The 25,766-nt window shown below is 39.2% G+C and overlaps 2 protein-coding genes across 14 annotated transcripts in view; one reads left to right on the top strand and one right to left on the bottom strand.

Moving 5' to 3' along the window:
• Positions 1 to 28: 28 nt before the first annotated feature.
• On the bottom strand, positions 29 to 6,565 carry znf451 (zinc finger protein 451). Its single transcript, XM_072677589.1, has 13 exons — positions 6,389 to 6,565; positions 6,075 to 6,169; positions 5,860 to 5,934; positions 5,593 to 5,706; positions 4,908 to 5,022; positions 4,586 to 4,736; positions 4,291 to 4,417; positions 3,628 to 3,787; positions 3,351 to 3,498; positions 1,697 to 3,198; positions 1,318 to 1,404; positions 1,144 to 1,221; positions 29 to 198 (listed from the first exon to the last, which is right to left on the bottom strand). Exons 2-13 carry the CDS (start codon positions 6,129 to 6,131, stop codon positions 158 to 160), a joined length of 2,655 nt encoding a protein of 884 aa, XP_072533690.1. The 5' UTR covers positions 6,132 to 6,169; positions 6,389 to 6,565; the 3' UTR covers positions 29 to 157.
• Positions 6,566 to 11,540: 4,975 nt separating this feature from the next.
• The window catches only part of dst (dystonin), a 141,782-nt gene continuing 127,556 nt past the window's right edge, over positions 11,541 to 25,766 (top strand). For 8 of the 13 annotated variants that reach the window (XM_072677578.1, XM_072677575.1, XM_072677584.1 and 5 more), the window contains exons 1-4: positions 11,541 to 12,000; positions 12,457 to 12,491; positions 13,202 to 13,387; positions 21,853 to 22,060. In XM_072677578.1, the coding sequence (XP_072533679.1) occupies positions 11,820 to 12,000; positions 12,457 to 12,491; positions 13,202 to 13,387; positions 21,853 to 22,060 (610 nt within the window). In that variant the 5' untranslated portion in view covers positions 11,541 to 11,819. Of the gene's footprint in view, positions 12,001 to 12,456; positions 12,492 to 13,201; positions 13,388 to 21,288; positions 21,499 to 21,531; positions 21,702 to 21,852; positions 22,061 to 24,610; positions 24,731 to 25,766 lie in introns of those variants that run through there. The other 5 variants (XM_072677574.1, XM_072677587.1, XM_072677582.1 and 2 more) reach the window with 5 other exon arrangements.

Below are 25,766 nucleotides of genomic sequence, written 5' to 3'. Positions count from 1 at the left end.
CAGAAACAACAACACTACTACTACAGAGTTAGTTATTTACTTCTTTATTTAAAGTTCAGAACAGTTTCACAACATAAAAAAACAAACAAAAAAAAAACAAAAACAAACATGAAATAAGAGTCGAACAGTCTTGGAGTTATTTTGCAGCTTTGACTGCTTAAAAGTCCTGCAGGCTTCTTTTCAGAGCTTCATCCATTTCTGTAAAAATGTGAAAATAAAAGTTAGCTAGATTAGTCATTTTTTTCATTCTCAGTGCCATTTTTAAAGGGAGGGGAGGGGGGGGGCGATTGTGCTAGTTAAAGGGCTCCGGAGTGGCCCACACATTGGCCTTCAGGAGATTTGTTTGAGGTTTGAGCCCCAGCGACTGCCATCCATGACTGGGGGTCCCAAGCTAGCATAATATGACTTGTAGCTTTATGTTATATTTGTAGCTTTAATGCAAAACCAAACCTATGGCATAATGGACTACATCTGGGATCAGGGCTAAATAATGTACATTTGATTTCACTCCTGAATCACTCCTTTAAAACTTGTTTAATATACTTTTGCCCGTGTTTAGTTAGATGCTGTTTGGTATTGGACAGCAGTAGTATGCTACCAATTACTTTACAAGAGGTGCCAGAAAGCCAGACACAAAAACAAAAACATTCAAACCAGTTTAAAAATGAAAGAAAACCATGGTCTAAATACCATTAACCTGTTGGCTTTCTATCAAATCACTGAAATATTTGTACCACCACCAAATTACTAAACGGTCAATCAAGTTTACAACAAGTCACTCATGGTTTGCTTCAAATCATGCCTGGTTATTTGAATGCTACTAGCTCAGTGCACACCTGTGGTCACACCAGTACATCCTTAGAAACTCCCCCTTTTTTGGCAGAAAGTGTGCAATAATGACTAAAGCTTCAACACAATCATGCAGGCTACATCTCAAAGTGCCCATCACCCATGACATCCTTTCCCCCCTCACTGAGTTTACCAAACTGATAAAACATACCCATACTGGTAGAACTTTTCATGCATGTAAAGCTAGTAAAAAATAAAGATGAATTAGTTAGAACTCCATCATTAGCTTTTAGAAACACTGTTTAAAGAAAAAGCTTTAGCAACTATTAAAAATGTAGGAAGAGCCTGACCCACCCCGATCAAATTCTGTTGGCTTCTTCGCCTCCTCGGCACTTAAAGCCAAAGCCAGCTTCATTTCCTCATCATAGCCATCTTAAGGAGATCGAAAAAAGTGTTTAGACATATTTATTCAGAAAATGATTACGCTGAAAGCCAAAAAAAATTGACAGGAAAAAAAGTCAGACTTACCATGTTTGTCTTTAGAATCTTCCGGGTCTTCTTTAATAACATTGACACTTGAAGCAATAACACTCTTCACCTCTTGAAACTCCTCAGCTAGAAAAAAACAAGTACATCTTTAGAATAACTGAACAGTAGTGTCTTTTCAGAAACTTCAGAATTCAGACAAAAAGGGTAAAAAGATCATTGAGGAACTTTTGGAGGCTGTGGCACAAAACTCTGCAATATAACTCTTTAAGAGACTGATGTTAAATGTGTAATACTGCTTTGGACGTTCTAATCCTGCTGATACTTACACTTGCACTTTAACACTCTAGGTATGAGTAAGGCTTACACACCAATTAAGAGGTCAGACTTTGGAAACAATCATGAAAATGAGGAGTCTCACCATTCCTGTCTGCAGAGATTTCTTCTGCATTCCAAATCTTAGTGAGAGGAACTTCCTCCTTGTCTGTGCCATTGTTTCTAGAGGACACACAGGGCTCCAGGAAACAGTGATGGCTGTGGTAGTGCAAGTGGAAACTGGGTACATCGCTGTAGCTCTTGGAACAGGACAAGCAGACAACATCAAAACTTTTGTCTTTGCCCAGAGCCTCGTGCTTTAAGTACATGTGCGTTTTCATCTCTGCGTAGGAGCCCACTGTAGCTCTGCATCGGTGACAGACATAGCCGCATTTGTTTTCGCTGGCTAGCAGCTTCATGCACCGTGTGAAAGCGGACTTCTCCTCCTCTTTGGCTTTTTGATAACCCATGCAGGGGCAGATCTGGGGAGGGCTTTTGCTTGACGTTGGCACCTCCACAGAACTCTCCTCAACTGAATCTGTTCTGTTCTCCTTCTTGTTCAAGCAGTAGTAGTCCTTGCTATGCAGGCTAACATAGTGCTCCTGAAACTCCAGCTCAGAGTCGTACAGTATGCTGTCACAGAGTCCACAAAAGTAACGAAGAAGCAGCTGGCCGTCATGCTCGTTGGCGCAGTGCCGGCGAAGAGTGGAATCTTTGAAGAACTTTTGTGGGCAGTGGCCGCAGGCAAACCTCTGGAAGCTGTGGCTGTTCACATCACTGCAGTGCTTGTGGACCGCCGATTCACAGTCAAACAGGTCCTCACACATTCTACACAGCCACCGTTCCTCACATTTAGGAGGAGGAGCCCAAGAGGCAACCATTGAACTGTTCTCTGCTTTGCTAGTAGATGGTTTAGGAGATGAACATAAGATCTTCTCTACTGCGTCCTCTCTTTCTTCATAATAAGTGTGTCCACGGTGGGCAACACCAACATGAGACAAGATATCTTCAAGCCTGGGCATTTCCACTTTGCACCGCTTACAATAGAAAGAGAAGTTAGACAGATGAGCACCGCCATGAAATCGGCTCATGTGCAAACGAGTTATGGACGATTCACCCATCAGCTTGCTGCAGACGGCACATTTGTGAAAAATTTGGTTGGCTGATAGAAGGTGCTTGTTGGCCTGATCTTCCTCCAGGAACCGCAGGCCACACTCACAGAACCAGGCAAGGTTTAGAGCCCTGTCACGCTCTACTAGAGAACTTGAGCTGGAGCGTCTCTTGCGCTTGGCAGGAGACCCAAGATAGACGTTTTTTTCTCTATGTGATGAGGCTTCGGTTGCAGCAGCACGTTTAGAAGGGTGACTGGCTGCATGCTTGATGCCGTGTCGAATTTCACAGTAGTTGCTGTAGCACAATAGTGCTTGCTCCACACTGCTGATCATGTCTACCTCGTGCTGTGTCTGCTCTCTGTGCTCCTCAATCTGCTTTGGGCGGAGGAAGATTTTGGTGCAGGAGGAACACTGGCCCAAAACTGTCATTTGCTTCATGATCTGAGTCACACTTTTATCAGCTTCAGCAATAGCACAGCCATGTCTGCAGTGCACACTGCAGAAAAAGAAGAAGAGATCAAATTTAAAATATGAAAGATTTACTCAATGTGAGGCAGTAATTTGTAATTAGAATTATTAAAATGACTCAATGCATACATAACTAAATCATTTAAATAAATAATAAAATTGCATTATACACACACTTACTTAAAGTGAGCCTTTGCTTCCATGTGTGAGGTCAGCACCTTTGAGCAAGCTGTGCATTTGACCCTGAATGTAACATCCTTACACAAAGCAATTAGCCGGGCTTTTGCATATCGTGGAATTGGAATCGGTACAGGTGATGATTTTACCTCTGTTATGAAAATATTATGAAGTAAAATGTGTTAGTTTTCAGTTGATATAAAGTAGAAAGGAGTGGACACTATCTAATAGACAGGAGTCAGAAGTAGCTTTTCTGGAAAGGTACAGCATCATCACTAACCACTTAGAGAGACGGAGTGAGTGAAGTGGTTTTTGGCTGCCATGTGCTGGAGACACTCATCTCTGACATTGAAGAGGAGGTAGCAAGCAGGGCAAGCAAAGCACACAATCACCTGGCAAGTCTGAGAGCTGACGTGACCACTGGCATTTGAGGAAGAGAGCTGCAAAACCATTGAACATATTAGCGGTCATGAACAGGTTGATATTTTTCACATCATTGATACATATACCAATACCTTCACTTAAATGCTGAATACTAAATAATACTGTTTTTGATTCCAGCCACGAACAGAGTCAAGAAATGAGCATGTTTCAGAAAGTGGGTATATTTTACTGACCACCATAATCATTACTGATCACAGACTAATTAAGAATAATTTTGGTACAAGTACGCTTACTGGCCATGGATGCTAACAGAACTGATTTCTTGGAAAATGTAAACTTTGTACTGAAAGACATGTAATTTGCTAAAACTTAATAGTGCTGTGCCGGCTTGACTACAGCCCCAGTAATGGCATTCTGCACAACTCCGTTTGGCATCGCTTAATACAACTTTGCACACTGTATATATGTATATATGTATTAGTGCACTGTTTCTGTTCAAAATTGGTTCTTCCGTGGTAACACACCCTAAAATGTAACACAACCATAAAAACATAGAAACCTTTGAGTCCATGTGTGTCCTCCATGATTCTTTGGTGTTGTAATGGCGACCACAGGGCACACAGGCATAGAAAGGAGTGGAGTGGCCCTTAAGGGTGATGGTTGGGTCACACGGAGAGTGGTCAAATCTATACAATCAGTACAAACAAAACAAACAAACAAACAAACAAACAAAAAACTGAGCTCACCCAAAAACCTACCCATTTTGTTACTACATAATATTCATGCGGCATTCTTCAGGTGCTTAAATCACTAAAACTGAAAGAGAAAATAATAAAAAATAAAAAAGCACTGACCTTTTAAGGTGACCTTCAAGGAGAGGGACATTATCATAAGTTCTGCCACAGTTAATTACAGGGCACGTTTGCGGCGATGACCTAAATGAGGACGCAGGCGCAGACCTGCGCCTCCAGCCTGTTCCAGTGTTGATAATGCCAGGCTTTAATCCTACACAAAAAAACTCCACACATTTTATAATCTGCTAAACTAAAACAGCAATGAAAATTAATATTTAAATTTTTTTACTTATAGCAACAAATTCCCCAAAAATAAATAAATAAATAAAATCATTAAAAATAATAATAATAATAATAATAATAAAAATAAGGTCAAATCAACCTGGCATTTTTAGCCAGATGTCCACACAGCGTTTGGCATCACTACTCTCCCCACTGCTGCAACGACTGACTGCCAACTCATGCCGGCCTTGGGCTTGCAGTGAAATCATCTTCTCCTAAAAAGCAAACACACTGAGCACTATAAAATGTCATCAGCAATCCAAGCCGTAACTTCTTTTTTTACAACTAATAATTCTAATTTCAGATATCAACTGATATCATTTACTAGACTAACAGATTTTGCCAGATTTCTCTTATATTGGCAAGTCACATGTTGATTTACATGGAATTTCACTCACACCTACCTTCACTAGTAAAAGGTTATCACACACACATATATACACACACACACACACACTAATATATATATATATATATATATATATATATATATATATATATATATATAAATACGTTATTTTCATTAACAAGTGGAAATTGTAACTCCAGACATCTACTATGTAATTTTAACTAGTATGAAGTCAAGACCCACATCACATTAACATCAAATTCAGTTTTTATTAGTTAATAGCTAAAATATAGTTTTAGATATCTAACATTAAGTTTTGACTAGTGTGAATATCAAATAAAAATCATAGAATTTTTACTACTTAGAATTACACTGTAAATATCCAGAATAGAAAGATTTTACATGGAAAAAACAAACAAACAAACAAAAAAAAAACCTTGAAGGCCTTGCACTTTTCTGCCCGCTCCTGTTTCTCCACAGCCACTTTGCGAGCCAGTCTGTCCAAGGTAGATGCAGCCTGGGCTTTCTGTCTGTCCACTTGATCCTCAATCTAGCTATTCCATTACAAATGTAAAAAGAAAGAAAAAAAGACTGCTTAGAACAGAGACTACTATAATAATAATAATAATAATAATAATAATACTGAATGAACTGCTTGGAACCGCAAGGTCATGTTCATCTGCAAAGGGAGTAGGACCCTCACCGTACAAACACCTGCATCGTCCTCTCCATCGCTCAGGAGGTCTATACATTCTAGGACTGGTCTGAGAGGACCTTCCTGAAAAGCATGGAAGACTTGTGAGGGCTTACATCAGGTCTACAGCACTTGTATGACCTGTGAGAAGATCTGCACATTTGGCTGACTTAAGTTTTGCAACAAAATACGATGCCATTTAGCTAGAGCTGAATTGCACTTACAGATACAAACTCTACGTCATCATCCTCGGCACCCCCAATGTCTGCAGAGGTGGACATTGCTGGATAATTAGTCTCTCCTGTAACTGTAAACGAATCTGAAATCAAAGTTTATTCCTCAGTAAATAAACACGCAGCAGATATAACCCACAAAGTTCAAACAAACAAACGGCACCTTTAAATAATAACTAGCAGCTAAACAATGTTTTTAGAAGAACGCTGCTTATTTAGGCTTACGCAGTCCAAAAACTCGCTAGCTGACGTTAGCAAACGTTACCATCGAGGTAAAACAAACAAGTGTAGCTAGCTATAAACACCTTCTCATCTTCAGCTGTGCCACATAACCACAGAAAAGTTTAAACGACGTAGTGCTCAACTAAATGTTAGCTATCTTTTTAATTTAGCTGACAAAGAACAAATCCACACAAAAGAAGCTGAATTTAAATCAGTCTAGCGTTACTGCAGCTACAAAACACACCCGCCTGATTTGTAGCTAGCTGAGTGAAGCACGCTCTAAAGAAACCCGTTTTCACAATAAAAGTCACGTAGCTCACGCATGCTTCTATTTATCTCGGTGGATAAAACGAAAAAAAGATAAAATAATGAAAATGATTCGAATAATTGATAACATTTAATTAAAATAGCCATCTTTGTTGAAGCGAGGCTTTACGCTGCATATGCTTTCATGGGTTCTATATCCACACGTTCCTGTAGTCAATAAAGGTTTTTTTTCACAAAATTAGCTACAGTAATAAATAATAGTCAATCAATAAAACAAAAAATATATTTATATCTTTTTAATCTTGTTAGTTCATGTCCCTGGTCATATTAATCACGGTTCATCGTATTGTATAATATAAAAAATATATGAATAAATGTTCATGTTTTTGATGTGCTGTTTCATGTCTGGTGTCAAGCTGAATTTCTTTTTCCTTCAGGAATAAAATATAAGCGAAGTGAACCTTGGACTTGCAGATTACACAAAGTGTGTGCATGCCAAAAACTATGAGTAATGGATTAAAAAAAAAAAGAAAACAAAAAAGAAGCTTAAATCTAAGGCTTTACAGTAAATATTAGCTAACAAACATTAGCAAATTCTACTTGATTATGTTCCCTTTTGAATTAGAAATCTGTTGTAAAAACATCTAGGATTTTCTTCTATCGTATAATGTGCTTTTTTCCTTGCTGTGATGTGTGACACACGTCATGAGGGCGAGGTGAAACATGACGTTATTTTTTTCTTGCACAATAATGTAAGCAAAAAAACCCACAAAAGGGTGTTTTAGAGGCATAGGCTAAAGTCTTTACATTTTAATTTTTGTATTATGAAATTAATTAAAGGCATACTTCTAGAGTAAAATATGTCCCCAAAATGACCTACAGGGCTCAGAACAAGACAACACAACTGCTTTTAGAAACTATACAGTGCACTGACACTGAAATGTCTGGGTATGATTCAACTGATATGGCATCTCAAAACTTTCAACTTTCTTTTAAGTGGGAGTACAGAGGTAGCTGAAACTAATATGTTCAGAACATTAAACTAATCTGAGCTGATTTTATCTGGAAATACATCTATTCATAATTTACACAATAACTTAAGGAAAAATGTTGTGATATTTGAATGCTTTTTATTTCACATGACCCTTTCACCTTAACCCAAAACCTAGTTATGATTATTATTATTATTATTATTATTATTATTATTATTATTTCAGTTAATAACATTGTTATGCTTTTTTTTAAGCTGTATTACATATCCTCACATACAGTCAGATCAGATTTAGACAGTGACTAAACTTTTGTATAGAGGAACTATTTTTAAAGAATTTACTGTAATTCTGTAATTCTCAAACAGTTGTTAAAATTATAGCTGAAAGTCTACACTTCAAGCACATATTGACTGGTTTGTTCCAAATCAACTGTGGTAGTGTACAGAGACAAAATTACATAATTAGGACTTGCGTACATTCAGATTTAGCTGCGAATGTATCATCTTTAAGCTTGGCTTTTGTGCATTTTAAAGACACTAAAAAAGCATGTCTATTTGAGGTGTGAATCAGGCATGCAGGTTACACATTGCTAACTGGTAGTATACGATCTTCAATTGCATTTCCACTACATTCACCTCATAGCTCCAAGGTAAAACTAAAGGTGACAGTTTACATTTATTTGATGCATAAATGTATCTTTTAACAGAAATGCCAACAAAATTACACTAAATAGACACAAAACAGATGTGTTTCAATCTGTACGATATCTGATATAAGTTATGTACACTTCTATGTGAAATATTATTATTTTTATTTATAACAGGCCTGTACAATATTAAGCAATATTAACCTTTCACAAAAAATCCCACATACATTTTTTAGAAAAGCACTGAAAACTGATACAATCTAATGTATTAAAAATACAAGGCAATGATATTTTTTCCTCCTAAAATGTATATTTGTCCAGTTTCTTTCTTTTTTTATTTACCTTTAAATGTCAAGCACCCATGACAATGCAGACAATCTCCTACGACAATAGTAGTTAGTTAATAAATGAACAACATAGCAATAAGTAGACTAAATATGCCAGTTCCTATTTTTCACTGTGAGTTTGCTTTAAAAATGTTTTACAGATGTCTCATGCTCCCCTTTCATCCTCTCAGTGGAATGAGCCGTTTCCATGGTTTCAAGCACCAATCAGAAAGCGACACACACACACACACACACACACACACACACACACACACACACACACAACAAAACTGAATGTGATGTGATGGAGCTTTAGCTTTTAGCTGGAAAACAGAAGCAGCTGAATATTGACTCATAGCAATACATATTTCTGATGTGAGACAATGAAGCAAATGCTTTTTATTTTCTCCATGTGTCAAGGATACTTTCATTTGTCTAAAATGATGTGTGACCACGTCACTATGCTTATGTTTATAGTATAATATTATTTCAGTAGTTGTGCTGATATGCAGTAAAGGCATTCATATACTGTAAAGGCAAACCTCACCCAAGCTTTGACAGTCATTCTAGGTACGGTGCAAAAATATAACAACACAAGGGGTTCCTCATGGCAGAGAAAGGCTTCCAATATTTTGGTTTAAATGGCCTTGTATAATCACAAACATAAATTATTCTGTGCAATTTAATATCTATTTTACATAAAATAGTAACTTGCCAAACTTCTGATAGGCAGCCATGCTGTCATTATACTAGAGATAAATGCAGGAAAGATAATTACAGGGCATGGATGCATTTGAACTCAGCTAGTTTTAAGCTTGTTAACAGCCGAGCACACAATATACAATTAGATAAACATAGTAACTGCAGTCATCCAAATCTGAACACTGCACAAACATCAGGTGTGAATGGCAATTTCTCACTTATGCTTAGTCAAGGCCTCAGGCATGCTGAACAACAGTCTTGCTGGCTTGACGTAGTGACCACCCAGTTTAACACTCAGTATGACCAAGCTTGACCATGCTGGTTGACCAGCATTACCAGGATCACAAAGATGGTTTATCAGCATAACCAGCAGGACAACAATGGTCCACTAGCATGACCAACATCAAATGCAATATACACTATGCTGGTCAGGAGCTGGTAAATCAGGTAGCGTAATAGCTTACAGTATATTTCAACCAACCTGACCATCAAAGATCAGCTTAGACCATCTGAAACCAGGTACCAGCAAAAGCTGGTCTTGAGCTGGATTTTTCAGCAGGGTGCTGTCTGCATAATTCTTTTGTTTATCATTAGACTTACAATACAGATTCAAATAAAAGAAAACAATTATTACTGTAGGCATTAAATGTCTGTTTTAGTGCAACATGTGCAACACAAAGTGGGTGGATCATTTTCAGGTATAATCAAGATTATATAAAATACAAAATATGTAAGTAACAGAGCTGTAGCCCCAACAAATTCCTGATCAATCATAAAACACTTTGAACAATGGTGTGCATTATTTGATGTGAAACTGACCAAACCTGATTAAATAAGTACAATGCCACAAAACCCACTGAGCAAAAAAGTAGGTGTAAAAACAGCCCCACAGGATTCTCATGTGGTGACAGTTCAATTCATTTTCACACCCTTAATTCATTTTCAAAGAGAGGCAACACACAAATCAACAGGGACGTACAGTCCACCTCACAACACACACTGCTCGCCAATAAAATCAGTTTTCACGGAAGTGAATTATGGAGGAAATTATTATTCTTTAGTTAGGTTTAAAGTCTACGCTAGATAGTGCTAGTTGTGTTAGTGTTGCAGTCACCTTATTCTATTTACATACTACATGACTTTCAGAGACTGTTGTACTGTTCACACTACACAACTTGACTTATAATCAGAAATCTTTTATCTTTTTGTTCATTAAGGTTTACACACTACATGAGGGATCACAAATGACATCTTTAATGAGTCTGTCTGATCCCCAGACTACATTTTGTCACAAAAACACACCGGTGACACTGGAAAGACCTTGCACAATCTCACTGTGTGATTTTTCTTATAGCCATGAGTGTTGATGCACAATGGCCATGCAATCCCGCCGACAGGACCAGATATTTAGCTTGCTAGCTATCTTTTGGGCATCTGCAAGCTCTCAGATCGCTTCTTTAAACAATTAGTGCTTAGTGAAGTTCATTGACTTGATATGTGGACATGACATCAATCATGATATTGCCCATTGTGTTCACTTGTGTGTTTGTTTACATAAATAGTCTGTGAGCAGCAGCATACACTAAACACTATAGACAGAGCTCCAAAAACTGCAGAGAATCAGAGCTAAAATCACCTTGAGAAACCGTTGTTTACGGGATCGGATCTCACACTGGGGATGCATTTTAGTGTCAAGTGTTCAGAATCTGGTCATAGTACATCCAGATTCTCTCCGGATACAAAATGCATGTTAATGCTAGATGTAAACAGGTCTAATAGATAGAAAGTTAAGTTGAGTTTATTATGGTTATTTTGTCAGGGATCATGCATAAATTACATTAATCTTCAAAAAGAAAAGATGCTTTGCACCTGGGAAATGAGGTTTGTTACTGGATTTGTTTATACAGCCCTTTATTTTTCGTATTTGTAGCTTATGTGGAATTCAAATTCACCCAGGCACAAAACTGCCCACACAAAATGACATCCCTGGACCTGCAATCACCAGTTTGGATGTATCTTACTATTGAAACACATTTTAAACAAAAAACCCTCAAAAAATCTCTAAAATCCTAGAATTCTAATTGTAGAAAACCACAAAACTGTGACTGTAACTGCTGTTTGCTGTGTTGTGTTTATTATCTGTTTTAATGCATTTCCTGCTTATGAAAACTAGCCTAAAGACAGACTAACAGCTGGTGTGTAAGGATGTGACACATCCATGACTGCATGCCTGTATGTGTGTATGCGCGCGCGCGCGCGTGCTGTTTAAAGCCGAGGCTCGGGGACCGCAGTGTGTGTGCGGAGCTGATGCCTTTAAATATCCTCCTCTCTGCAGCTTTGCTGATCTCAGATGCAGTCGGATGCTCGCTGGCCCCGGCTGAGCTGTAAAAACAGGGGCTGATGCTGAGTCATGGGTTGGTGTCTTACGTTATTGAACTCAACAGACCTCCAGATATAGTGTGCATATTAGGAACCCGGAGTGAGCCGATAGCCCCCCGGCTTCAGCATGGACCCTTAGCCTATCGATAGACAGGAGAGCCGGCAGCAGCCTGTGGCGCAGGTGGGGCTGCCCTACATCGCGATGATCGCTGCGGCGTTTCTGGTCTTGCTGAGACCCCTCAGCCTGCAGTGTGTGCTGCTGCTGCTGCTGCTTTTGCTCGGCACCGTCGCCACAATCCTGTTCCTCTGCTGCTGGCACCGGAGACTTCGCCATGAGAAAATCCCCATCAAATCAGTGCTAGCGAGACGCTCCAGGAGTCGCGGTGAGTGGCCAGCAAACGACCCAGTGGTCCAAATTCATTCGTTTTTTTAATTACTATTTTTATCTGACACCTAGCTGTTTAATCACATTACTGCTCGGCACCTTCTGTAGGGTAAAATTGGCTTCTTATTCAGCAGCTTCTTGTTGGAATTTTCCATTCCACCTTAAATGGTGCAGCAGTTACGCTCTGGCTTCTTAGCAGCAATGATCTAACTGCTGCACCATTTAAGGTGGACCTGAAAATCTGAATTTCACATTCGTCTGCATCTCAGTTTTCATCCACCCTAAGCTATGCTGCAGCAGCTTCGGTGTATGATGTAGCATATACACCTTACCTGTCATAGAATCAGCCTTTAAGGTACAATTTCTCCATATTTCAGTTGCGTGAATAGATTTATCTCATACACACTAAGCTAACCGAGGTCCGGCTGTTTCATCCTTTCTCGTTTTGTTCCAGAAGCTGGTCTTCGGTCTCACCATTTTCGATCTGAGGTAAATTCTTCCCTTTTATTCCTCGCATGTCAAGGTCACTTTAGAGCTAACGCATCATTCTTTCTGTGAGTCTTAATGCAGAAGTAGATTGTTGTAAGAAACTTGGAGCCTGTTTGAGTGTGTTATAGACAGATTATAACACTTTTTGAAGTGCATTAGAGAATACGTTGGAAATAGTGTGAAATGAGCATTGCGCATGCGCGTTCGATAAACAGGCCCGTGCTACTGCTGACACAGCCAGGGGGGAATATACTGGAGTGATTGCATTTCGTCATTGTACCTTTGTGTTATTTTTGGAAGATTTAAAATGTAATATTTCAGAGTACTCGTTGCAAATCTTAATATCAAATCTTAATATCAAATCTTAATATCAATGTATGTAAAAAAAAAAACAAAACTGTACTACCTTTTATTTTTTAGTGTCACACACCCACACAAACAAAAAAACATGTAAATATATGTTTAAATATCTTTTACTTTTATTTCAAGTATATATATATATATATATATATATATACATATATATATATATCCACTTTTAATTCTTTCACTTAATTATACTGTACATTTACCACCTCTAGACATGACTAGATATACTAGCATCTTTCTAAAGAAAGCAGTAAGGAAACGGAAATGTGAGTGTGATGAAGGTAAGGACTGCTGAGGCGACTGAGCGAGTGATAGTCATGCCTGATGTATTATGTTTTCAGGGTTTTCGGCACAGCCCCCGGCATGCTAGGAGAAGTGCTCGAGTCAGAGTTTCGCAAGAGAGGCCTCTCATAGACATACCAGAGAGTGACCCAGACTCCACTGCTGCTCTGAGGAAGCGCAAAGTGAAGAAGAGAGTGCAACCTGAGTTCTATCACTCAGTCCAAGTAACACCAACACGCAAACCAGTAGGTGCACTTTTCACATTTCTGATCCAGGCATGTCATCCTCACAAAATGCATGTTTTGAGATCAGGCACCTATTTCCTCTACACTAATCATACATACCATCATTATTTGATTAGCTTGTCCTCTGTATGTACTTGTTAAAGATCTCATTCCAAAAGCATGGACATTCATAGGAAGTTTGCTGTAGTAGCAGCCTCCTCTTTAAAACATGGGCTTCCATTTAGCCACAGGAGCAACAGCACAAAAGACATACTGGGCTCATCTCAAAGTATTGGATGGGGTTAAGTTTAGGGTTCTGAAGATTATTCTCTATGGAGCTTGCTTTTGTGCAGGAAATTAGATTGGTGCACTGACATGCTAATTCAGAAAAGGCCTCAAACCCCAAACTGTTGCAACAAAGTTGGAAGCACTAAGGAACTGAGAAGCCAAGCCCAAGCCCTAGGAAAACTGTCCCAAATGGTTATTGGTCCTCAGGCAAGTAGTGTTTGCCTGCATCTGCCAAATCTAGACTGATCTATCAGACTGCCAGATGGTGAAGCATGACTCAACACTAGAGAAGGTGCCTCCACTGTTCCAGAGTGCAGTGACACCATGCTTTCATCACTGCAGCCGACGCTTGACATTGCGAATGGTGACATGTGTGCGGCTGCTTACCCATGACAGTTGCTATGGAAACCCAGTCTATGAAGCACGTGACGAGCAGATCGGAGGAATCAGCTTCCAGAGGAATTCAGGAATTCAGAACTCAATGTTGTCAAGAACAGGTGATTTTTATGTACCTTAGAGCTCAGGACTCGGCAGTCCCGTTCTGTGGTCTATTGACTGGACCAGCTCCAGCAGGAGAGAAATTAGACTTGCTCAACTTAAAAAAGGGGTATCCTACGACTGTGCCACCGAGGTCACTGAATACCGTCAAATCCTCACAGCTATGCTCCAGAAAATAGAAAGCCTTTCCTGGACACTAAAGACAATTACTCCAACAAATGAAGAATAAACCCTTTTCTGATTTCAAAAGAAACAATGAACGAGAAACTGAAAAAAATGACACTTTGAATTTATGGGCACAAATAAAAGTGTTACATCAACACAATTCTTTAGGTTAACTAGTTTTGATGAGAACTGTGTTGATGTAACAGATGTTATTCACTTATGACCACTTGCCACATTAAAATCATGGAAATTCAAAGCAAATTCAATGTAAGCTTAGTTTATTAATTAGGTAAAGTGCATTTCTAGGGCAAATGTGTTAATATTCTCAAGATAGTACCTGAGTCAGTCCACCCACTGAAATCACTGCATCTCAAAGTCTATGAAGACAAAAAAAATTGAAATAAAATGCTTTAAGAAACAAAACAATTAAATATTTTTGTTACAAATTATAAAATATATATATATCAAATATTTTCTTATTTCTGGTGTGTAACGCCTTGCATAAACTAACTCTACTTCAGATATGCATTCGTTGCTCATATAATCATTAACCCAGTGGTGGGATTCAGGCCCTAAAGGGTGATTTGAGATTGTGACTGTGCTGACAACTGAATGCAGCTGTGACTTTAAAAAAATAGCAACAGTATCTTACAAATCTGGAGTAATCTTTGAAGCTTGCTACCAGTCTGATGAAAGGCAGGAAGGTGATCAGACGGGTTGCTTTCTCTCCAATGCCTTCTTTGTCAGATATTTACATTAGGGAAAACAGGATGTGGACCAGAGTGTGGAGACATGTGGGTGTGTTTGCTGTTTCTTCATCCGGTGCTTCAATAATTCCTCTGGATAATGCACATTTTTTTATAAACCATGTTGTAAATGTGTCACAAATATCTTTATAATATATAGTTATACATATTACTACAACATCCTTTGTAGCTTTTTTGCCAATGACCTTGAACACAGTTGCAGACATTTGTATCACTTATTCACAGCAAAATCCTCAGTGTTAATACTGTGAGTTAATAGAGTTAATACTGTGTTCACATTCAGAAGTGTGAACATGTCTTAATCACCTATGGAGAAAGCTACATTTATTTATCTACACATGTGTTTATGCTTGTATTAAACACAATATGATATTATAATAAATGTATAAAAACACCAATGCAATAGATTGTATATCAAGATTTTGCACTACAGAACCAAAGCTTTGTACTAACCCAAAAAATAGTAACTACCTTTTTTTAAGTAGCCATGGCTTGAAGGTTGAAGTGGCCTTGAGGAGCAAGGCACCTTAACCCCAGCTTCTCATTGAATGCCTCAGGAAATGCCTCACCGGTGAGTTCCTATGTGTGCAGCACAAATGGCAAATGAGTGGTTCTTTTTAATCCTCAAACCACGTATTAGATAGTAACTATGGTTACTGGATACTGGTTACAGTTACACAGAGAGGTTTAAAATGCATAAACACATTCACATTCAATAAATCACTACTTATTTTAATGGTGTAATTTGATTGTGATTGTGGTTATTCTATTGTCTGTGTTTTTTGAGCAAAAAAATACTTAATGCCTGGGCTGGGTTTCCCAACAGCATCCTGGCTCAGAGGGGATTCTTTAATGGTAGAGCAAGCATCACACTGAACCCTCCCTCTACCTATTAAGATGATCATAATATGGCCTAGAAGCTTTGAAAAAAAAGCTTGTTACCATTACTGAAAACAAATAGCATGGTTTAATTTGACTATATATGTATGTAGAGTTATTATTATTATTATCATTATTATTATGTTAAAATGAGTAAAAAAAGTTAAATAAGTTCAAATGTAAATCAAATGTAAAAGTAATGAATTAACAAACTGTAATAATGTAACAAATCATGTCATCGCAAAATTGCATGCATTAATACTGAAAAAAAAAGGTTCAGGATTCAAATGGGTCAAGTGGTTGCGCATGAATAAAACATGTTATGGCAACAAAATTGCTTTGCATTTGTTTACTTGTTTTCCTGTTTTATTCATTAGCAACCACTTGATGTACCTGAATCATATAAATTGAAAGCTCTCCCTTTTTCAGTGTAGTCTATGAAACTGATGATAATATTCCTAAGGGTTAAATGAACACTGTAGGTATTAAATAAACACTGGGGATTTTGCTGTGTTCTGGCTTTATTCAGCTTTGTGGAGGATTAATCAGGGAAGCACTGACAGAGGCATTAACGTGTCCTCAAATTACATTGTCAGTGTTAGATGTTCCCCAAGCTTTATTGACCTAACTCACTCTGCCTCATTTGATCCTTAAGGGGTTCAGAGATGATCCATTATTACAGACATTTGATCAGGGATGTTTGTATAGGAGAGAGCTTTATAATGGAAAGGATATGTCAAATATGTAAGTGAGAGAGAAAGAATGAAGACTCCCTTTTTGATCATACATGTTTATGCTACTTTTAGGAGCCAACTCCACTTTATAGAGACAATTTAATGTTAAAGCAAGTATTTTACTCATTGTGGTTTGAAATTCTATAATGTATTTATTCTATTAATCTATTGTCTCATGTTCTATAATTTGTTATAATATGTTTTGCTGGTAAACTTCAGTGGTACATTAGATACATTGTACTAGATATTAGCTAATGCTACTGAGCCTGAGAAGTTCTGTATTGACAATTTGTATTTTTCCGACTGTTGTGGATTATTTAAAAATAACTGTTTTACTTGAACTGCTAGGTTGGAAAAAGCAGCAGAACAGTATACCAGGAACAGGTTGCAAGTTCACATTTTCTTGACCTAATATAAATTAGCTTATTTGTTAAAAAATGGAGGAAGGGGGGCACTCACATCGAAATGCAATTAGGCACAGACTACATCTCAGTCACTGAAGTTTCTCTGATGAAAGCCAAAAGGGCCTAAATGCTTTCATTTTCACTTTTATTTGACATGGCTTAATAATGGTAAGCACATTAAGCGTTATGGCCTAATGTCATTATTGTGATGTACATACTACCCTGCACTCCTTTTTTGGCTTCTTTTTGGTTGACTTTACATCCAATTTGCTTATCACTTTGAATGTTTTAATGGTTAATACTGAATGTATTATAGAATAATGAATAATGCCTGAAACATTTACATAAGCTTTTACATAAACTATAGACCTTTCTGGACCATTTCTTCAACTGAACAATGAGTACATCTTAAAGGAAACAGTTGAAACTATGTATTTCATGGAGAAAACCTGGACAACCTTGGAAACCTGGAAAGATGACCATGAAACTTTTGCACAGTCATCAACAGACCAAAGAGAAGATACATGACTCTTACTTAATATCTGCAGCAGTAAACCCAAAACTGGCAACACCTAGATTTAAAAAAGCCCAGCTGCAACAATAACAGCACAAATTCAGTGAAGAACATTCAACTTCAGATAGTCAACATCGCTGATGTCAGGTTATCAGGAAATGTCCCACTAAAAAAAACAGAAAGGAAGATGAATATGCTCATTAAAGAGCCCTGACCTGGAACCCCTTACAAAAATGAAGAAAAAAAACAACAACAAATGTTGATTATGGCCCTATCTTGATGTGGAGCAAATAGCTGTCTCGAACAGAGAACAGAGCCTTATAAGACAAAATAAGAGAAATCTTCTGTTTTTTATTTTTATTTGTTCAAATAATAAAAACATTAAAGGTGTTCTGTAGGTCATATACAATTGCTGGTTCTTTCATCTTCCATTATACTGTGGCTGGATTTTCAGGTGGGAAAATCATTCATTACAGTTTTTCATTACTGTTTTTAAATCTGAGGCTTTAAATATAACGAACCCTCACCACACAGAGTCTCAACAATGATTAATCTCAGGTGTACAAAATGATTCAGCTTTGTTTTTTCATTTCTATATATTTTATCTTTTGTTCTGATGCTACTTTTGAGCCAGTAAAAAATACTAAAATACTAAATACTGTTCAACATACTACATATGTTTATGCAACTGTAAAGCACTCTATTTTTCTGCTTCTTAGTTCAGCATTCAGTGTGGCAGCTGGCATCTAAACTTCTAAATACACAATCTGAGAAGAGGGGGGAGGATGTATAAAAATTAAAAATGCACAGATTAGGAGTTCTGTTTAGCAGCTGATGCACACAGCACCATCTGACCACCTCGTCATTTACACAGTAGTCTGATGCCCTGTCAATGCTTAGTACCCCCTGTCACCAGGTTCTGTCACTCTTGCTTCAAATCACTGTTTCTGTTTGCTGCCTGGTATATCCTGGTATTTCTAATCTATTATTTGTTGAAAACTACTACTACTGCTCCAAATAACAGATTAGAAGTACTGTTCTGGAATACTCTTTAGAAGATTTGTATCAAATTGCCTCATATTGGATCATATTGTGATCACAATGAAAATGTCCTTGACTCATTTGTAATGTTCAACTGTTTGTAAGCTTTCTTTTGGTCTATGGTATGGTGATAAATCCAAGGTAATTTTATCATAATTTCCAAAAAGCCCATACTAAACCCACGATAAAGTCAAGCTTCATTCTAGTTTCTTCTGTATTCTGCTGGAAAATCTGAATTATGAGATTGTGAAAATATTGTATTAGCCAGGAGGACTCAGGAAATGCCATTCATGGATTGCTTTCTATTGCTCTTAGAATAGTGCAACATTTACAAAGGCTAGCACAGAGTACAGGCAGAAAGGAACTCAGAGCTTTACACACACACACAGCAAAAGCCACCAACTAAGCCAAGGTGCACATAGAAGGTAACTGGCTAGATGTCCTTTTCAAACGTCAAAAACCCAAAACAAAAACATTTATCATACATTTTTGGAATTATAGTGCAGAACCAATTCCCTGTTTGCAACACTGAATCCTGCAGTCTGCATAACTTTGCCCTCAGTGGTGGATGACCCACAGCCCCACCTCGAGGGTCAGCCATCCCAGTGACATACAGAGCCTTTACAAAGCCTTCTCTACCACCAAAGTCTTTGCCTGCCCATTGTTCCCTTTCCTGCGTACCTCAACAGTTGGCGCCTTAACAGTCTATTTGCCCACCTGGCTTAACTCTTTTAGCGGGGCTAGTATAACGCAAGCCAGTTCCTGTAATCCACAATAGTCCGATGCCCAATCTGCATTCGATCTCAAATGCTCCTGTCAATGGCAGCTACAGCTTGGAGCATTGCTATTTTCTGTAATGTTACACAGTCACACTTGGTGGTTTTCGTCACTAGAAGAAAATGGGCAACACTGTTTACGATGGTACAGCTCTCCACCTGTGCTCTGCCAGTAGTCACCATAGGTAGCTGCACTAGCGCCACTTTAAAGCCCAGCATTTATGCTCGGTATCGTCTGTCTCCGGATTACTTATTCTACCTCCACCCACACCACTCTTCAAGTTTGTTGATGCACTGCTCCAGTCGGCCATATCCCACTTTTGACACCAGCATAGCTTCAGCAAGGAAGAAGACTCAAAACATGCTATTTTTGCTGAAAGATTGCTCTTTACTGCTGTTAAAACAGCACAGCCTTAACAAAGTCTACCACAAGCAACAGGCAAAAAGGAACTCCGCAAAACCACCAACCACGACATGGTTCACATAGACAATAACTAGCTAATTGCTTGTTTCCCTGTGTGATATGGCACCTACTGTAACATATATCACAGATTTATAGAACAATACTGCAGGAACACTATATTGACAAAAGTGTTGGGACACCTACACATTACCCCTACAGGAGCTTTTTATGGCATCACATTGTAAATCATAGCAGGTTTGGAACTAACCAGGCAGCTATTGAGTCAGCAGAGCGTTTGCAACTTTTATTGCACTGTGCACCTCAGTGGCATATGGCAACCCCAGTCTTTACCTGGTCTGCCACTTAAACTTGGCAGGGCTTAGTTGTTGTGGTTCCTAAACGTGTCCATGTCCATGTTTCAGTAATACCACTCACACTTAATCATGAATAACTGACTTGTTGCAACAGAGGGTGCTATTACATTACTACCCTGGAATTCAGTGAGCTCTTTAGAATGACCCATTCTTTTACAAATGTTTGTAAAGGCAGACTGCGTATCTACCCACTTAGCTGAAACTCCGTCTTCAGGTCACTTAACTGCTTCAGTGACGGATGCCACAACATGAACCTTGCCAGATTCATGCTACTACAAGCAGGCTAACACTCTTGTCTTGTCGACTATTAAACTTTAACTTTGCTTTACCATACCAGCTTCTCAAACTAGCATCCACTACTGTCAGAGCAACATAACTAACCTCATTTTACAAAGCTTGATGGTTTGTTACCAACTGTGGTATTTTGAATATTAAATATATCAGTATATTTTTAGCTTGTATGTGGCAAAATTAGTATTTTGACTTGGGCGTGATAGCTGTGATTTTTGGTAATCACAATCAATTCTACTATTTGGAAATACACTGTAGACCTTCTAGAAGTTCCTAATATAGGAATTATGATGCTACTTCAGTAATCTATACTGTAAGTGAAAAACCTGATACTTCTTGGGCCTGGGGTTGGGCAGTCAATCTCTTGCTTACACCTGGCTTTTCATATGGTCCAGTGAAATCTGAACACGGTCCAGTCACAAAACCGCATGTTGCCGTTGTAAACAGCCTCTTTTTGTCTACAATTTCATAAATACAGTCCAATCTTTCTGGAGTTTAGTTACACATTATAAAACATGGCCGAGTGCATCAGAAGACCTCGGTGCTGGTTTTAAAGTCATATTTCTGGATCATACGTCTCGTACCCATGTACTTTCCACCTGCTAATTAAAAAAGCCAGGCTATTTTTGGATGCTATGCCAGATCGGACGCACGTCAAACACCTGATTGGACGAGAGCAGCTTCGTGCAGCTCAAAGAGATGGCGCTGTCACACCAAGCAGCTGTCTTTGTAGCCTAGCTCGTTTCCATCTGGATCCAGACAGACACTGTGACTCGCTCTCCCTGCTCAGCTGCTGTCCTCCCCTCCCCATTCTGCACCCTCTCCCTCTCTCTCTGAGGGATTTGGCATCATATTAACGCCGGCGATCAGTCCGGATGCTACAAGTGCGGGACTGAATGGACTGGATGCCATCAGAAGGGCGTGGCTGTGTCAGGAAAGCGCTGTAAATGGCGAGCGGTACCAGGCTCTCGGTTTTTCCAGCGGAGATGTACGCGGCGGTAAGTCTTTTCGCTGTCCTGTCGGGGGAGCCACACGCACTTGGTTTGATTTTTTCACCTTCCCGGCCAGCCCTGAATGGCTTTCGCTCTGCTCTGCCGTCGTCAGTGAGAGACAGAGAGGTATGAGAGAGGGTTGAAACCGAACCGATGCTGACCTGAAGCTCATTCGCGTTTTTATTGCGGAGAAAATAAAAAAAATGACGGTGAGAGCAACATGAGGCAAAACGTCTTTCGCCCGTGTGTTGTTGTTGTTTCTTTATTGAGCCTGGCACCGTGCTGCTCTGTGCTGTTTGCTGCGGGTAAAATAGGCTACGCAACCTCGAGCTTGTCTTTCTCTTTTGTTTCCCCTCACAGAGCTCCGGCTCCGCGTCCCTGCGCTGCTCCATGTCCTCCTCGGCGGATTTCTCGGACGACGACGACTCCAGTCTGAAGTCCGGCTCCGTGTCGCCGGCGCCCGGGGATACACTGCCCTGGAATTTACCCAGGCACGAGCGGTCCAAGCGCAAGATCCAGGGAGGCTCCGTGCTGGACCCAGCCGAGAGGGCAGTGCTCCGGATAGCTGGTAAGATTGGCCGCCGCCGCCGCTGGTTCTGCTGGATCGCATATTTCACAGCTGAATGCAGAATTACACTGGGTGTAGGCCCCAGCCTGGAAATGAAATCTGTTGTTTCCCAGCCTGAGGGCGTGTGACAAACAGCTGTTTTTATTTAGGTTACTGAAACCGCTGATTACGTGCTTCCGAAGGATCGAGTCAAAACAATTGTGTTCGATTGATTACATAAACGCCAGAACTTAAATCGAATATTAAGGCATTGTGACGTAATATTGCTTCAGTAACAAAAGGTGAATTATCACGTGCTTTTTACGATCAATTAAAGCCTTTATGCCGTGTCCCGTTCAAATCTGAAAGGCCGTGATGATGATGATGATGATGATGGTGATGCTTGTCTTCGTCATCCTCTTTTTTTTCTTTATCAAAGCTGAGGTAAATCTGCATTGTCATGGCTTATATACACTACGAAATGTGAATGTGCTTAACCAGTTATAAATAAGCGTTTGCCCAATGGATCACAGAGTTAGCTAAACATCAAGGAAACAGGATCACATACTGGATATACTCATAAAGTCTAAGATTATATTTTAGATATTATTTGTCCAGTTTGATGTGATAAGGACAGCCTGTTTTTAACTGATTATTATTACTGTGTCAACATTTCTTAAAAATGCTTAAAACGTGGTTGCTGTTTCTTTTACCCTTAAGCTTTATAGCCTTTATATCTACTTAATTCAGTGTTTTTGTATTTGTGTATTTGTTTATACCATAACATATATTCATATTAGATATTCAGTACAGTGGTTTAAGAAATGTCATGTTTCTTGCCAGTGACAGATGAAGCTCTTTCATCCTGTTGGTGTCCTCAGTGACTGCATCCCTTTCAAGGATGCTCTGTTCAGGCCATCCCTGAGTGGGAAATGAGGAGGGCAGTAGGACCATGAAGCGCTTTGGTTCACTCCCTGTTGTGTTGGCCAGCAGGAGCAGTCTCAGCCAACTGACACTGGGAGACACTGCTGCCACCTGCACAGAGGAGAGATGCAAGTTACAGAATGGTGCTTGGATATTTTAATTTGAACATTGGGGTAATACTGGTGTAAAACTTTTTGCCCTTAAATTGGCACATATCCACAGAGCATCCCTACCACACCAGCCAGGCCCAGTCTAATGTAAAAGTAATTAGGCCAAATTAGACTGCTGATTATGAGAATTGATGTGACAGTGTGAGCATGTAAACATGTGACCTGTGCTTGTGTTTATGTGAAGGGGGATTGTGTATTATCACTGCACAGTGCCTAGGTATGGTCCTGTACACTCAACAAATTACAACTTGATCTATGATCAGTTTAAGATATAATATATAATATAATATAATATATATTTTTCAAGGAATTTATACAAACAGTACTCCCGGTGTATTACAAATATTAGATATATGCCACAAACATTAATACCACCTGCCTAATATGCTGGTTGTCATCTACATGCCACAATATTCCTTCCTTTCCGCCCAGATGGAATAAGCCTTTGCTGCTCTCACACGTCGATAAGCCTTGAGTGCATGGCACTCAGTTATATGAACACTTATGAACACTGCAATAGTGTTTTTTCTGCCATTTATTTTGTGACATTTAGAAATACAGGAATTGTCACCAGATTTCACCAGATGTCAATCAATAATCCAACATGTCACAATATAAATAATACACTCTGTGTATTGTAGTAAAATTAATATTAAGATATTAAGATAAGATATTACGAGATTAAGATAAGATATTAAGCAGATATCATCCACCTCTAGTAGAGATGTTATGGAAAATTAGAACAGGGTGCATTTTCCTTTTGCATCAAGCAGCAAAAAAAGTCGTAATGATGACTAAAATTTCCCTTAAATGGCATTGCATGTCCTGCGAGATATACATCTCATGCAAAACTCTTTTTTTTGCCACGTTGTTTGTATTTTGTTGCTCATTAACATAATGTTATTATGAATGGACCAGTATAAATACTCCAAAATGACTTATATAAAAATAACTTTCCTAACCAACTTGACTGTAATGTTACTATTTATGGAAAGATGTAGCTACTATTGTTGGTCAAAGGTCAAGTCAAGTCAAATTTATTTATATAGCGTTTTTTACAACTGTTGTTGTCACAAAGCAGCTTTACATAATTAGTAATTAGTAAAAGACAGAAAAAAAGAAATAACATAAGAAGACATGAAAGAGCTAAGACCCCCAGTGAGCAAGCCAGCAGCGACAGTAGCAAGGAAAAACTCTCTCAGAGCTCGAGGAAGAAACCTTGGGAGGAACCAAGACTCACAATACCAAACCATCTAATAGTTTTTTATATTTATTTTTTTAAATTAGTGTAGATTGTGAAATCGTAGCAATTATTTATTATAGCAGAGGGTATGGCAGACCTCAAGCAGTTCTGAGGTTGGCGCTTATTGGCCGTTTATCGTGTGCCGGGCGGGGACTGGGCAAAGAGGGTGTGGTCTCAATAGCGCCGGGGCTGCGCGGGTCTCCAGCCCACAGTCCCAGCTCCATTAGCCGCCTGCTAAAGAGCCGAGTCACCGCAGCCCCCCGGCCATGGCTCACTACACACCGTCGGCGTACATGCTCGCCGACGAGAAGGACTACCTCCAGGCTTATGAGGATGTACTCGAAAAATACAAAGGTAAATACTGTTACACTGTGGGTTTGGGTATTTGTAGTCGGCGGGGTCACCGTTTATTAGGACCCGTGGACCCAGACTGTAACGGCTAACGGCACTGACAGCGGTAGGTTGTGCTTCAGCGGTTGGGAAAGAGAGCGTGGCTACACTTTTCATATTTGTGTAATTGTTCACCTCGTTACAGAGCCACTGAAAACGGTGTTGTTTCTGACATGTGGTCTGTGCTTTAGCAAGTGTTGTAGTCTAATGTACATGTGTTTGTGTTTTGAATGCCCAAGTGCTTTTGACAGCCTAACCTCATAGGCTGCCTCTGTGTACAACGCCCTTAATATGGGACAGGATGACTGTGCCTTTTGCTGGTTAGTAGCCTCTGAATGTTAAAGCTGAACTGCTGATGCTCCTTAAAGGCAAGCAGTGATTTAATGGTCTTTTTCAAGTGGCAGAGGAATAGGCAGTTTACGACACAAGCAGGGATGTGGCTGAGTGCTCTTTCTAGAAGATGGCATATTATTCCTTGAATCTAATATTAAGTTCACACCATGTTGCTGGGTTACATGTCACATCCATTAAAATCAGCCATGGGTTACTGAACCTTTATGCACATTACCTCATCCATTTAAAAGGCTTTACTTGGATGGCTTCTGAGATGGCAAGAGCAAGCATGAAGATGCCTCAATCAGACACATTTCTGGTCTAGAGTATTTGCAGTGTTGGGTGGTCTAAGAATCTGTTGGGTTTTTTTTATGCAGACTGATATTCTGTGGGTACTGATAAACCCATGTCCACAATTCGTTATTGTGCTCCTCTGTTTTGAGTATCTAGCATAAACAGTTGGATTTTCTTTCAGCTGTTCAACATAATAAGCAATACTTGTCAGCTGTGGTGAGGCTTATCTGTGTGTATCGGGGACTGATGGTCATATGATTAGTGTTGCTTTGAAATTGTGACTTTGGCTGTCTCGGGGCAATAAGAAAGACAAGTTAACTTTTGTATTTTAACCTCAAGTGTTCTGGATGTCTGTATAAAAAAATAAAAGAAA

The sequence above is a fragment of the Salminus brasiliensis genome, chromosome 4 (genome assembly GCF_030463535.1).
Source record: "Salminus brasiliensis chromosome 4, fSalBra1.hap2, whole genome shotgun sequence".
NCBI classification, from domain to species: Eukaryota; Metazoa; Chordata; class Actinopteri; order Characiformes; family Bryconidae; genus Salminus; species Salminus brasiliensis.
Note: the sequence above shows the minus strand (reverse complement) of the source record. Positions and strands in the feature narration are given on the sequence as shown.

What these genes read in the sequence shown, in the direction of transcription:
- znf451 (XM_072677589.1), bottom strand. Translation starts at nt 6,131, where the DNA reads ATGTCCACCTCTGCAGACATTGGGGGTGCCGAGGATGATGACGTAGAG. An exon ending in ATGACGTAGAGTTTGTATCT is followed by an intron (nt 5,935 to 6,074) that starts GTAAGTGCAATT and finishes CATGCTTTTCAG; the next exon opens with GAAGGTCCTCTCAGACCAGT. An exon ending in CTTGAAGGTCACCTTAAAAG is followed by an intron (nt 4,418 to 4,585) that starts GTCAGTGCTTTT and finishes CTGATTGTATAG; the next exon opens with ATTTGACCACTCTCCGTGTG.